Source organism: Notothenia rossii, assembly GCF_949606895.1.
Source record: "Notothenia rossii genome assembly, chromosome: 5".
Taxonomy (NCBI): domain Eukaryota; kingdom Metazoa; phylum Chordata; class Actinopteri; order Perciformes; family Nototheniidae; genus Notothenia; species Notothenia rossii.
The window spans coordinates 6205723-6220359 of NC_136903.1; the positions used below are offsets into that span (position 1 = coordinate 6205723).

The 14637-nt window shown below is 39.2% G+C and overlaps 1 protein-coding gene across 3 annotated transcripts in view; it reads right to left on the reverse strand.

Annotated features, from left to right (window-relative positions):
* The window catches only part of tmtc3 (transmembrane O-mannosyltransferase targeting cadherins 3), a 48551-nt gene that overhangs the window by 15926 nt on the left and 17988 nt on the right, over positions 1-14637 (reverse strand). For all 3 annotated transcript variants that reach the window (XM_079680205.1, XM_079680206.1, XM_079680207.1), the window contains exons 7-8: positions 10817-11069; positions 1876-2024 (exon numbers count right to left, since the gene is read on the reverse strand). In XM_079680205.1, the coding sequence (XP_079536331.1) occupies positions 1876-2024; positions 10817-11069 (402 nt within the window). The remainder of the gene's footprint in view (positions 1-1875; positions 2025-10816; positions 11070-14637) is intronic.

Below are 14637 nucleotides of genomic sequence, written 5' to 3' on the forward strand. Positions count from 1 at the left end.
AACATTTTAAATGGGCCCTTATTATTTTGAGAGTGGTACAGGGCTGCACTGCGTTCTTTATATCAGTAGACATGAATGTAATAAGGTTGGCAGTATTGTTGCACAATATATCTGTAGTGGCCAAACAGTTTGTCTTGTAACCTTCACCTCAAAAGTTATAGTTCTTGGCCACATGTAGAGCTTGGGCCTGGGAAGCAGTGTCAGACTCGCAGTACACAATCCACTGGACCTTTCGGTTGCTTTTCAAGGTTTATTTCCAGTAAAACATAAACAAAATACGAAAAGAATATTTAACATAAACTTAAACAGCAGATCCTAATAATCTGTATTTGACTAAGCATAAGGTTGCGTCTGCGTGTCAATGACGGTATTGCTGCTGCTGCTTGCTGCTCTCCCGTCACACACCGCACCTCCAACTTAAAGCCTTAGCCCCGCCCCTTTCACCTGAGCAAAGCACACTTCTTACTGAAACAGAAAAATGCATGAATAAAGGTTCCAAATAAATCAAAACAAAATAAACGTATATGCGGCTCCTACAATATCCTTTCATTATCGATGCAGAAATGTGTTCATGTGTAATAGCAATGCTACGACAGTTTCCCTGCATGATGTAAAATGAAAATAATTATTGTCTTATCTTCAAAAAAGTCTCTATGATAGAACATTGTTCACTCTTGATTTGAATCAAATCCTCAAACTCCAAAAGCAGATATTAAGAGTTATTGAACACAACCTGAAAATAAGCAAAGAACACAAGATAAAGACTGAGGAGTTTTTGGTTTGGCTGTTAAACCCTTACAAAGAAACGAAACATCAGCTGTATGGAATTACTTTAGTTACAGAAACCAATGACAGGCAATTTATCGTCATCTGGTTAAAATTCCTGTATCTTTTACATAAACTTAAAAGGCAATTTCTGTTTTCTGTCTTTTGTTTTTATTGTCTTTTGTTTTTATTGTCTTTTGTTTTTATTGTCTTTTGTTTTTATTGGTCTTTTTTTTTTTTTTTTTTGCACATGTCGCATGCTGAAAGGTGCTATATAAATAAAATTGCCTTGTGTTTGGTAGATGATTTATATGTTGTAACGATGCTTTTGGGCAATACATCTTATACCGTTGGAAAGCCTGTTTTCTTACCTTTCCAATGCTATCGCATTTGTGATGAACACGCATTTGTGGGATGAGCAGCAGAGCTGAGTATGTGGGGTGCGCCCATGAAAAATGTGGCAATTGGAAAGCTAAGTAAACAGGCTTTCCAACGGTGTGAGATTTATTGCCAAAAAGCATGGTTACAACATAGAGCTCATCTACCAAACACACATTGCCTTACTTTTTGTGTTACGTTTATTTAAATATAAATGATTAGGGTTAGAATATTGCGATATTAAAACGATGCAATGTCCGCTTATTTCCTAATATCAAGCATCTTATGTGCAGATAGAGGGTAGCCATTCAGGTAACCCTTAACATGGTACTAACAGGTGTCTCTCAAGTGGTCACAACACACAGAAATGATGTGTTCTGTTCTTCATATTCCCCGAAGGCACAATGGCATGAGCTAATGGAAGTGTTGCTCTTTTACTCGGATGGTTGGTTGTTCGATTCCAAGTCCTTGCTGTCAACATGTCGATGTGTCCTTGATGGATACTTAACCCCACATTACATAATACAATGTGAATGTGTGAATGCTGACTAGTAAAAGCACTTTGAAAGCTCTATATATATATATATATATATATTGGTATTAGTGATTATTATTATTAGCTCGGTGATAGTGAGTCCTTCAATTCTTTGTATGTGTAAACGCACCTGGCAATAAACTTGATTCTGTTTCTGATTATCACATTCGGTTACATGATTGCAGAAAAGCACTCACCCTTTATGTGAGATGATCTTGAATCCATGAGCAACGAGCACACAGAAGCCCATGCTGGGCACATAGAGGACCCTCTCGGCCACCACGAAGCCCACAGGGAAGAAGAGGTTGGACGCAGGAATGAAAGGCAGGACGATGAAGGACAGGGCCTGAAGAACAAAGACAAATAATGACTTCACCGTATGAGCCATGTTAATTCAATGCATGTGTTTTCTACATGGTCAAGTTCAGAGGAATGATATGCATAACACATTTTCAGTATTCAATTGTAAAATGACGATAGGTCATCACAGACTAGGGACAAAGTGCTAAATGATGGTTTCTCTTCTACCAGTGTGCTCTCCTTTGAAATGTCCATTATGATAAATGAATGAGTAAGTTGGGGTGAAAACAAAGCGTGCTGCAGCCATCGAGCCAGCAAACAAACGGGATCGAGACGCGTGAATTGGACCGAGCCCAACCCAAAGGCATGCCCAGAAATGTTGTCAAACACAACTACATACCGGAGAGCTTTTTGAAAGGGACAGCTTAGGGCCTAATAGGATACTGAGATAGATATCCAACTAATAATTATTTCCTTCTGAACATGTAAGCTTTAGCAAACTAATTCATAATGGCTCCTAGTAATTTAGGGATTAGTGTTACAATACATGTTAACAATTTGTTGAAATAAGATATTCAAGTTCTTGAGTATGTGAAACTAAAAGCCAAAATACTTCAAGCGTAGAGTAATAGAGAGGTATTCAATGTTAAAAGTGGAGCTTTCAATTCTAATATAATGCTGGATAGTTTATTAAAGAGGCCTTTTATGCTTTTTGGGTTTAACTTTCCTGTAGTATGTTAAATACATACTAAAGCTTAATAGGATACTGAGATAGATATCCAGTATGTTAAATACATACTACAGGAAATGCAGTTGGATGCATAAGGGGGTTGCTACTTCTCAAAACTAATGAGACTTACATTTCTGAAAGAGCCCTTTTTGGGGTCGTCCCTTTCCAGCAGTGTGTTATAAAGGTTTTAGTGCATGTAAATGGACTGCAAAGGCTAAAATCGCTGTGTTCCCTCCAGAGGGAGTTTCTCTCTAAAACACTCGCCTCCATTGGTCTTGTTTGTTTATTTCCGTAAGACTGTGACATCACTATGTAACACTCGCACTTCTATTGGCTAGCACTCCAACACATTGTACGTGATAGGCTAAGGGGCGGGACATCTCTAATCGGTTGAGCAATCACAACAGAGCTGGCCAGCTAACCAATCAGAACAGACTGGGCTCTGGTTTGAGACAGAGGGTGGAAAGAGGTGCTGCAGCACAGGCAGTATGAGAACAATAAAGAGCTTTTTGAACATTAAAGCATGGAGACATGTCCCAGGAGTGGCACAGAATACAGTTGAGGCCTACAATGAGTTAGAATAGTTACATCATTATATATTTTACCGTGTAATAAATCAAACTGCTTTGGGGCACCTTGAGTAGGCGTTCCTTGTGCTTTTTACCATGAACAACCATGCCTTTCACTGTTGTTTCTGATTAACTGAAACTATCAGATTTCCCAGGAAGCTACAGTGTTATGCGTGAAGTTTTCTTGAAAGACCAGTTCGCCACAAGCCGCAAGCAGAAATACCACTGGCTAAATATCAGCAAGATTCAAACAGTCATGTCTGGACTAGCTGTAAAAGGTGAACATGATCTGTTGATGAATCAATAACAAAAGTATTCAGTTTCTGTCCTTTATGACACTTCCCCAAAACATAGCTACAATAAGCTGCTACCTGCAAAACAAAGGATGAGCTACGTGCAGGCAGTGATCTACCCGTCTCAGATCGGTTTATCTTAATACATAAATGTCTATATACTGTACCGCTGCTCATCCTCCTGCACAGGCTGGAGCCTATAGTGTGAGTCAGTTATTTGATATAGCATCAGTGCAATAAATATAAATACACATCTATATATTATGCAGTGATCTGATCTGGGATGTGGGAGTTACGTGGTGAATATATGAGATATTGGCAGGGGAGGTGGTTGGCACTGAAAAGGACCCGCATCCTGATAAAGGATAGAATACATAGTTATCTTATTACGTATATTTGAAATATGAAAATGGAACGGAGAGGGGGTTTAGTTGTATCCCGATCCAACAAGAGAGCAAGATGCTTGTTTTACTGCATGTGATGCATGTGTAGGCTTAAAACTGAATACTTTAGAATATAAAGTGTTCTTTAAATGAAGCAGTCAATAGATAATCTTTTAGAAAAACGAAATAACGAAAAAACAGAAGAGGCTGGTGGCCAAGGAGACAAGGAGATGTTCTGATTCAGTCTGCTGTAAGTGCAGGCAGGAGCAGACATTTCAGTCTCATAAACCATGCGGTACCAAAAACAAGCTGGGACGAAATCACTTAAACATTTAAGACCTGAATAACACTGCTTCCCCTTAGGCATTGGCCCTGTTCCAAATTGACCCCTACACACTCTGTCTGTAGTAAAACTTACAACTATACATTAAAATATAATTTCAATCCACCTTTACTGACAATTATTTTCTTGTGAATTTGTTTTAATCTGATGTTTATGAGCTGCTTAGATTTTGCAATGGTCTCTGTACAAAACTACCATCAAATGAAATGGGCTACCGTTCTCTAGACTTGATACGGTATACGACCGTCAGTAAAAAAACGATGTAACCTTGAAGTTAACATCAGTATGTCATCTCTTGATTTGCGCAGTTTAGGCTACAAGTTTATGTTTGCAATGAACCATTTGTAAACGGCGTGTTTTATGGTGGACAATGTAGTGCGGGTTGTTAGTGTTTAACTTCCAACATGTGGTAGTTAAACACTTGGCGGACTCTCCACACAAAGTGAAAGTGTGTCGGGGTCGGTTTGGAACGAATAACAAAACGATTTGTATATGATAGAAATAAGAAAAACAGAACAAACTCAACGTGCTGCAGCCATTGAAGCGAGCAAACAGGATCAACGGAGATAAATTGGATTCTACCCAACCTAACCTGCTGAAAGATGCAGACAGCGTAGAGCACGTGTCAAACTCAAGGCCCGGGGGCCAAATCAGGCCTTTGGTGGATTTAATTTCGGCCCGCAGGATAATTTCTAATAATATACTTATATATAATAACTATTCGATCTGGCCCGCCGGTATATTGCACGCACACCTTCACTCAATCCAGGGGGTTGTCAGAGCCTGACCCCAAACATTGATGAACTTCCTAAAACTGAATGAAGGAAAAACAGAAGTAATGGTTTTTGGTGGCACCACTTCTGTAGACCTGGGTTCCCTGGCTCAGTACACCAAGCCCACCATTACGAACCTTGTCATTAAAAGGGACCCTGAACTACAACTTGAGAGTCAGATTAAATCTGTGGTAAAAACAAGCTTGTATCTCCTGAGGCAGCTAGCCAAAGTAAAACCTTTTCTCTCCACACAGCAGTTTGAGACAGTAATCCACGCCTTTGTCACCACTCGGCTGGATTACTGTAACTCTCTCTACATGGGGGTCAGTGGGTCCTCCGTCGCTCGTCTGCAGCTGGTGCAAAATGCCACAGCAAGGCTTTCAACTGGCAAACGGAAACATGACCACATTTCCCCCATGTTGGCTTCGCTCCACTGGCTGCCAACATATTTTTGGATTCATTTCAAAATCCTTTTGTCTACTTTTAAATCCCTAAATGGCATGACCCCACCATATCTTTCTGAGCTGCTACACCCTTACACGCCCACCCGCCCTCTCAGGTCAGCGGATCAACTGCTCCTGAATGTGCCCAGAACCAGCTCAAAGCTCAGAGGGGGCCGTTTGCTTCTCTGTAGCAGCTCCCACACTGTGGAACCATCTGCCCCTGCACATCAGACAGGCCGCCACACTGCCTGCTTTTAAATCGCTTCTTAAAACCCACCTCTTCTCCGTATTAACATCTTTTAGAGCGTTGCTTTTAAATTGTCTATTGTTTTTACTTGTACTTGTTTTATGGTTTGTGAGCCGAGCTGAGCTGTGTTACTTTTTGTATGTTTTGTTCTGTTTATTTGCCTGTTCAGCATTTTGGTCAGGAGGTTTAAAGTGCTATATAAATAAAGCTGTATTGTATTGTATTGTAACTTGCACCCAAGATGAGATGCCAAGTATCTGAACTAGCATCACAGAGCAGCACACTGAGTTTCAATGTTTCCTTCTGCACTTTCTCTCTCACGACAACAGGGCATGTTTGGTTTGTTCTTTGAGGGAAATAGTTTTTTTGAAGCTGTTGTTGGCCTGTGGAAAAATGTAATCATAAGAAATGACTCTGGAGAAGCTGCAGATAGAGCCATAAGAAATGAATGCAACTGATTATTTAATGTTTAATGTTGTTTTTATAGGCAATCATTTAAGCTTTGTTAGTTCCAGGTTTAATATGTGCAATAAATTCATTTCAATAAGTTTTGCAATAAACATTGAACCAGTCCGGCCCTCCACTAGTAGCCATTTTTTTATTTTGGCCCACTGTGTATTTGAGTTTGACACGCCTGTCGTAGAGCATAAAAGGATTTAGGATTGATATGGTGTCGGCTAAACTCTTTCTGAACATGTGAGCATACATTTTTAGTCTAGAAAAAAATATATAAAACACATTATATAAGGAATTAATTTAAACTTAGTTTAATTTGACACATGTTGGGAGGAAAAAGCATTACAGAGCCGGTCCTCAAAGGATGACTGACTTGAAGTATTAAACGTGTCTAATGCTCCGTGTGAGGCAGCTGGCAGCCTCGCTCCTCACGGATAAGTAGGTTGGTGTGGTATGATACTCTTATGCAACATATTCCAAATGCTCTTATAAAACCAGAGTAAACACTGCAAAGTTCATAATTCAGTTGATTCTGTGTTGATTTGTTGTCCACTGTTCTTCTAAAAGCAACACTGTGGGGACATGTTAGTGACCCTCATGAAAGGCAGCCTGTTGCAAAACCGACGCTCATTTGTCTGAGTGCCACGATGAACAATTACTACGTGTTCAAGGGAGACATTTATGTGCCGTTTCTCTTAGGCTGATATTGCCTATTTGTGTCCCTTTGTTTGGAGTTGGACATAAAAACAACAACATCAAATTAGTTTATTGAATTATAAAGCTGCCAAACATGTTCTGCAATCCTGATGTTATCTCTTTAAGTGATTTAACGATGTCATGGTGCTTAAGTCACAAGCATCATGTTAACCATCAAAATAATGACGGTGAAAAACAAAGGTGGGAATCTTAACAATGGCACTTAAATACTGACTATGGTAATAAAAACTAATGTCTAGCAATCTTAAGCTTTTGCTAAATACTAATGCTGTCAAAATTATCGCGTTAACGGCGGTAATACATTTTTTGAATTAATTGCGATAAAATATTTAACGCATTTAACGCATGTGCAGAATGGCCCGCCCCATAAATCCCACCAGTGGCAGCGCTGGGATAGGCTACAGCCATACCAAGAAATGGCTTAGCCCCACCTTAGCCCCACCATGAAAAATGATGTTAAAGTAAGCAAGATAAAGTCCGCCAACTTGCGCCGAGTAAATCACACAGACAGCAGTTAGTAAGATTGATTTCAGTAGCCACTTGTCTGGAAATACCAAAGACTAGAAACGGTTTTGAAAACTTTTGTCTCGTAGTGATCGTCTTCTCAATAGAACATCTTTGATAATGTCTTCTGGCCAATCAGAATCAAGATTACGGCGTGGTGTTGTTGCAGGAAGTCCCGACGGAGAATACTTTTGCTGTAATACATCTCTGTAAACATCGATACAACATTACGTGTTGATAGAAATCAACGAAATCAACACGTAATGAACTAAGACCCCACGGTTTGATGATTGATAGGTGTGGGGGCTGTCTTTCATTTTGACACACAGAACAATGTTATAATAAAAATACATACATACTGTATGTTAAATGGATATATCCGCCTTCTTTCATTTATCTTTCCATTCCCACAACAATATACATAAAGAAATGGCATATTTTGCACATAGTTCGAATAGTGATTAATCTGATTAATACATTTTAAAGCTGTGATTCATCTGATAACACATTTTAATCGTTTGACAGCCCTACTAAATACTCAATACTGCCTTGGTGAACATGAGGAACCACTTAAGCTGAGGCTTTGGTTAAAACATCACATAATCTTTTTTTTATACACAAAAGGAACCCTTTCACTCCGAATTGGTAACAACTAATGAAGCGATTCAGCCAAATCTAAGCAGTTCAAAGTGAATATACCCACATTAGTAATGGAAGGAAAAAGGACATGTGAGAGATCCAGAAATATCCACATAAAAACGTTTTTGATAATAACGTTACAAAAGCCTATTGATTAAGAAACAACATTGGTCTTACAAAATTGACACACTTTCAATGAGTTTTAAAATGTTTTGTTGATGCCTGCATGATTTGGAGAAAATCATTTTTGACCTACATTGCTATATGATTCACGATATTAGCATTTTTGCATATTAATTCATACTACCATTGAAACATACATTCAAATATAGGAATATATTAAAATACATAAAATGATGCAGTTTTTTGTAAAGGATTTGATTCAAACAAGTACATTTTGTTACGATCTGTCGGTCACAAAGTCATCTCCAAAACCCCCTTTTTTTTCTTCTACCAAGTATTACGCCCACTCCAATTTGAATATTGAACTAGTCCATACTGCAATTTCGATAACACTTGGATTCATTGTGCAGCCCTAGTTTTGTGAATGGGCATCTAAGCCATAAAGACATATTTTTCCCTCAGGCAATGAGTTTAACATTTGACTTATTTTGGATTATCCCGTGACTTTTGTTGTTTTTCTTTGGCATTTCCTTTTCCCAATACCACACGCAAATGTAACCATGTATATCACAGTGGAAGTGTATAGTGATCACATCTTCCTGGCAGATGATATTTCTCATGTAGACCTCCATCTTAATATCTATTATAACTTTTTACAAGAATATAAAGTAATGACACAGACAGCTATGATAGTTACTGGCTCGCTGCCAAGTTTTCCATCTTCACCCGCACAGAGGAAATGTTTTAGTTCGGCTCTGTATCAATGCAGCGTGGGCGGTACATATAGATGCGTGGAGGGAAGTGGGCGTCAGTATCGGCCCAAACTGCCGAGACCAGTTCCTCCAGGTGTTTAATCATGGCCAAACATTATCAAACCAATCAAGGAAGTCGACTTAAGCCACAGGTGTTTTCACCGTTAATATTTCTTTGTATAGCCTGAGAAACCTCAGCTTTTACTGGTGTGTCTTGTTGCTTTGTTTTTGGCTTGAAGCCGAACATGTCCTGGTATTTGTATAGTTCTCTTTTTGATGGGTCTGTTTAATTGTATTTAAGAGTCATTCGTTTTTTATGTGTGGTTAGTTATTAGCTCAATCTGGAATATGTTCTCTTCTCCTTTTGAGATAAATTAACGTTTAATGTTCCATTTTTATTAATAGTAATAATACTAATAATAACAATAGGTCTTCACACACTTCGTGATCAGGCCCTAATAAACAGATATAGCAGATGTTAAAGAAAATAAATCAATGAAAAATAAGAATTAAATTGTTTAATGTGTATTAGTCTTTTCGTAGATGGAAAGACAGAATGCATCTGTCCAAAAGGTCTTTGATCCATTTAAAGGGGACCTATCACGCAAAATCCTCTTCTTCATGTCTCCTCTTCATCAACATGTGTCCCCTCTTCTTCATGTCTCTTCTTCATCAACACGTGTCCCCTCTTCTTCATGTCTCTTCTACATCAACATGTGTCCCCTCTTCTTCATGTCTCTTCTACATCAACATGTGTCCCCTCTTCTTCATGTCTCTTCTTCATCAACACGTGTCCCCTCTTCTTCATGTCTCTTCTACATCAACATGTGTCCCCTCTTCTTCATGTCTCTTCTACATCAACATGTGTCCCCTCTTCTCCATGTCTCTTCTACATCAACATGTGTCCCCTCTTCTTCATGTCTCTTCTACATCAACATGTGTCCCCTCTTCTCCATGTCTCTTCTACATCAACATGTGTCCCCTCTTCTCCATGTCTCTTCTACATCAACATGTGTCCCCTCTTCTTCATGTCTCTTCTTCATCAACATGTGTCCCCTCTTCTCCATGTCTCTTCTACATCAACATGTGTCCCCTCTTCTTCATGTCTCTTCTACATCAACATGTGTCCCCTCTTCTTCATGTCTCTTCTACACCAACATGTGTCTCCTCTACATCAACATGTGTCTCTTCTACATCAACATGTGTCCCCTCTTCTTCATGTCTCTTCTTCATCAACATGTGTCCCCTCTTCTCCATGTCTCTTCTACATCAACATGTGTCCCCTCTTGTTCATGTCTCTTCTACATCAACATGTGTCCCCTCTTCTCCATGTCTCTTCTACATCAACATGTGTCCCCTCTGTGTAAAGAGACTCTGAAAGTTTCAGGAACAAAGATTCTCTCTCTTTTTGTCCTGATCCATTTCTATAAAAACCTGTCTGAAAATGAGCTGATCAGATTTTGGCCACTTTATGATGTCATAATGTTTTGTCTTGTGTAACCATTAGCGAATCAGCAACCAAAGTAACCCCCCCCCATCCCCCCCCCCCCACCTTATCACCTGAATCTCCTCCTAGAGCACCATTGAGTTCTTTGTAACCAAATGTCTCTCAGAGGGGCGTGGGGAGGGGCTCCTTATTTTCATCTAAAGTAACAGACAGAGAATCAGCACTTTGGAAACAGGGTTGAAACAGAGGGGATTATGGGTAATGCTGCAATGATCTGTTAGGTGTTTCCAGCCAAACACTTCAGAGACATGTTTCTCTGAGACCTATAATATATTGATGCAAAACAGTATAACAGGGGACCTTTTAGAGATTGATCAATGTAACATGTATATGAACGATAAAGTAAAACGTCCTCTCACCATGATGACGGTCTTCGAGGAGCTGTGGCTGTAGCGCAGGCTGTAGTAGGCCAGCAGGCTCAGAAAGCTGTAGAACAGCAGCGTGGCCAGGTTACGGGGGTCCAGGACTGACTCCACCAGAGGGATGGTGCCCATTGTCCAATCACAGCAGAGCTCAGAGGGGTTCAACAGGAGCCACGCATTCAAAGGAAGGAGGTAGTTGAAAGTCAGTTGTCTTGTGGGAATGACGCTGACAGCTGCCGGGTTATCAAATCTACAAGAGAAGACACAATAAAGAAGGGATTAGTTGACCTATAAAGCATGGGATGGGTAGAGAGGCGAGGGTCAACATGTGTGAATTTGTATACACACATGATTTGGGAGAAAATCTGTTTGGCCTAGCTTGAGCTACAGGATTTATATATCATCTACTCTATATATATTAAAAGTCTAAATGTCCTCTATAGCAATGCTGAAGGAAAGGCCATCTATAATGAACAGACTATTCTTCCCTTGAGAATATGAGTGCCCTTAGCTAATGCCATTGCGTTTTTTATATTCCATAATGAGATCCCTTATATGGAATTTTTTTTTCAATAAATGGAGGATGGTTCAGAAAGTATCCAAAATGGAAAGAGGTCATCCCCTGGAGCGCAAGAATGTATTCATGTGTTACAACAAAAAGCTGATTTATATATATATGTATGTATGTATAGCACCCATTACATGTTGTAATGTATCTTTCAGTTCAATTAAAACTCTTGTGGATGATACCTAAGTCATACAATGGCAGTTTGAAATGCTCAAATGAGAGATCCATATTCCATACACAGAAAAAATTAATACTCTCAAACATAAAAAGCCTGTACAAAATGTTTTTCATTATAAGCTTTTAAAAGTTGAAGTCAGCAAACTGTAATCACTGAATGCCATATAATCAGACTGAAAATGGCCATAGGCACATAGGGGAGATTTCCACCTTGTTACAGAAAGCATCTGATGGGGTTATAAAATGAAAGAATCCCAACAATCCCAACAATTTGTTTCCATCATCTGGGGACCATGATGGTTTAAATGGACATTTTGTGGTATTTTTCTTTTTAACTTGGTCATGGAAAAAAATTGCGGATCAAGGGTATGGTTGGCCATTTGGTAGTGGTAAAGCCCAGATGTGAGTAGGATTGTTGGCATGTTAAAGACAACATGTTTTGGAAAAGTAAACATTTACGCCAATTTCTTGTTGTTCAATAAGACATTAACAATAATTCAAACCACCAGTCTAGGACAATAGGAATAATAATATCTGCTGGACGCTGTTTACCATGGGGCTCTGAGGTTCATTACCAACTGTAAACCCCTGACACACCATTGCACGCTGTACTCTTTAGTCAACTGGACATAATTATCAATGCGCAGATCACTGCACTGGTACAAACTCATCTATACCGCTATGCTTGGACTGCTGCCCCTCTACATATCCACTTACATATCACACAAACAGTACAGCTATAGACTACGAGCTCAAAATGACATCACTCTGTCCGTCCCCTCAGTACGCACGGTGCTTGGGAAAAAAGCCATATCGTACTCTGCCCCCTCGACCTGGAAAACACTTCAGCAGGAACTTAAGCTGACCAGTTTGATACCCATCACGGATTTTAAACTCATTTTAAAAAAAGCTGGAGAAATCATCTGTGGGTGTTTGCACCTGCTATATATCTGACTACTGTAAATTGATTTTAATGACTACTTTTTTTTTTTTATGATGTTGTATTTTAGTGTTGCCTCTGTGTTTAGTGTCCTGTCTGTCTGTAACTTTGTGTGGTAGTGTTACCACTGACAGGTCTCTCTTGAAAATGAGACCTTGTGCCTCAATGAGATCTAAACCTGTATAAATAAAGGCTAAATTAAAAAATAAATTAAAAATAGAAATCAATTTCCTATCTGGCAAAGCTTTATCACCACAGTCTTTGGACTATTAAAGTCCTGGCTTTCTGGCCTGCAGCTGTTGTGATTCACTCAACACCAGTTTGGCATAAGCATCAACCAGCCATCCTCGTTACTAGTAAGCAAAAACACATTTCACTTCAAAAGGAATTGCTATAATTTGGACTAGAATAGCACTCAATTTATATATCATTTCCTGAACTGGGACCTCATTCTTTTATAGGTGGGTTCATGAGCTAAATGTAGTAATGATGGATCGTACAAAGATGTGTTTAATTGCTCAATTGTTGTTACAACTTTCATGCTAATATTCCTTAACTGAAACACATCTTTTTGGGATTAGTCGGACATCCCATGCAAACAGCACAAATACCTGATCTTGTAAAGGTTAGAAAAGTGAAGCATAATTTGCGTATCTGACTCAAATCTGTTTCAAAATGAGGACCTTCCTTTGCCTGTACTATGCCCTGACGCCAAGTATCATTACAGTTCAAGACTGAAAGGATTCATGTCACTTCAAAAAACCTGGCAAATGGAATTGTTCCTTAATCCTGTTGATAATCTTGCTTTGGCGGATGTTAATATGTAACCTGTAATGGTGGCCGTCCTGCAGTCACAGTAAACACGTTTTGTTTATACGACTTCCGCCTTCTTATCTCCTGATCTCTCTTTGGTGCTTATGGAAAACAGGCCTGCAGCCAGGATTTATCTGAACTGCCCTGGGACAAAACTTGTTTAAGAAGTTTGTATCAACTTGTCACAACTAGGAGAGTTACAATCTAAATATGCAGTATTGTTTTGGCTTCAACAAACACATACTTTCAGACGGTCTGGAGGCATTTTGAGGATTAGGGCTAGAGGATTAGCTATTTCAGGTTATTTGACTGGAATTTGATCTTGGCGATTAAATGCCATTTGGTTGAGTCTGCAAATTGATATAGATTTTATTCTCTTTTCTTTGTTAATTCAGTCAGTAAAGGTTTGCTGAGCAATTAATGTAAGAAATAATTTCTTACTTAAAGGGGACCTATCATGCAAAATGCACTTTTTGATGTCTTGAATACATAAAGATGTGTCCCCGGTGTGTCAGGGAACTCACGCAGCGTTAGAAAATAAAATCCTCTCTTTTCCTCCTTACCCAAATCTTTAAAAACGGGGCTACAACGGAGCTGATCCAGATTTGCGGCGGCGGACCCACAGCACTATCAGAAACGTTGCTATCAGAAACAATGCCCGACTGTTTTTGACATAATATTGTCGGTGTTTACATTACATGTCATTAGTCGCTTTTATCCAAAGCGACTTACTTCAGTACTATTACTACTACTACAGTAGTATTCAGTACTGTGGACAATCCCTACAGCAGGGATCACCAACTACATTTGTCCAAGGGCCAAAATGTATCCAATAGACACTATCGCTGACCAGCGATTTTTATATAGTCCACAATGCTAGTGGAGCACGCTCAGGTACTGCGGACCGCATAAAGCTTAGCAGATTCTTCACGCTAACGAAGGATCACTTATAGGCAGGGTTGGGAGGGTTACTTTGTAAATGTAATCAGTTACTGAATACTGAATACATGCTCTGAAAGTAATCAGAATACAGTTACAATTACGTGTCAGATTACTTTTAGAATACTTTCTTTTTCCATAACAGATGGGTATGTTTTGGTGAACAGGAGACACTTATTTTACTGTTTTAATGGCTTATCAAGAACTCAAACACAACATCTTGGTGTCATTCTGGCAGCTCTCTCATCTGCACCCCACATAAAAAACATCACACGGACTGCATTCTTTGTACTGTCTTAAAACCTTTCTTTGGAATATGTTATGAATTGTAAGGTGTCCTTGGGTGCTTTGAAAGGCGCCCCTAAATAGAATGAATTATCA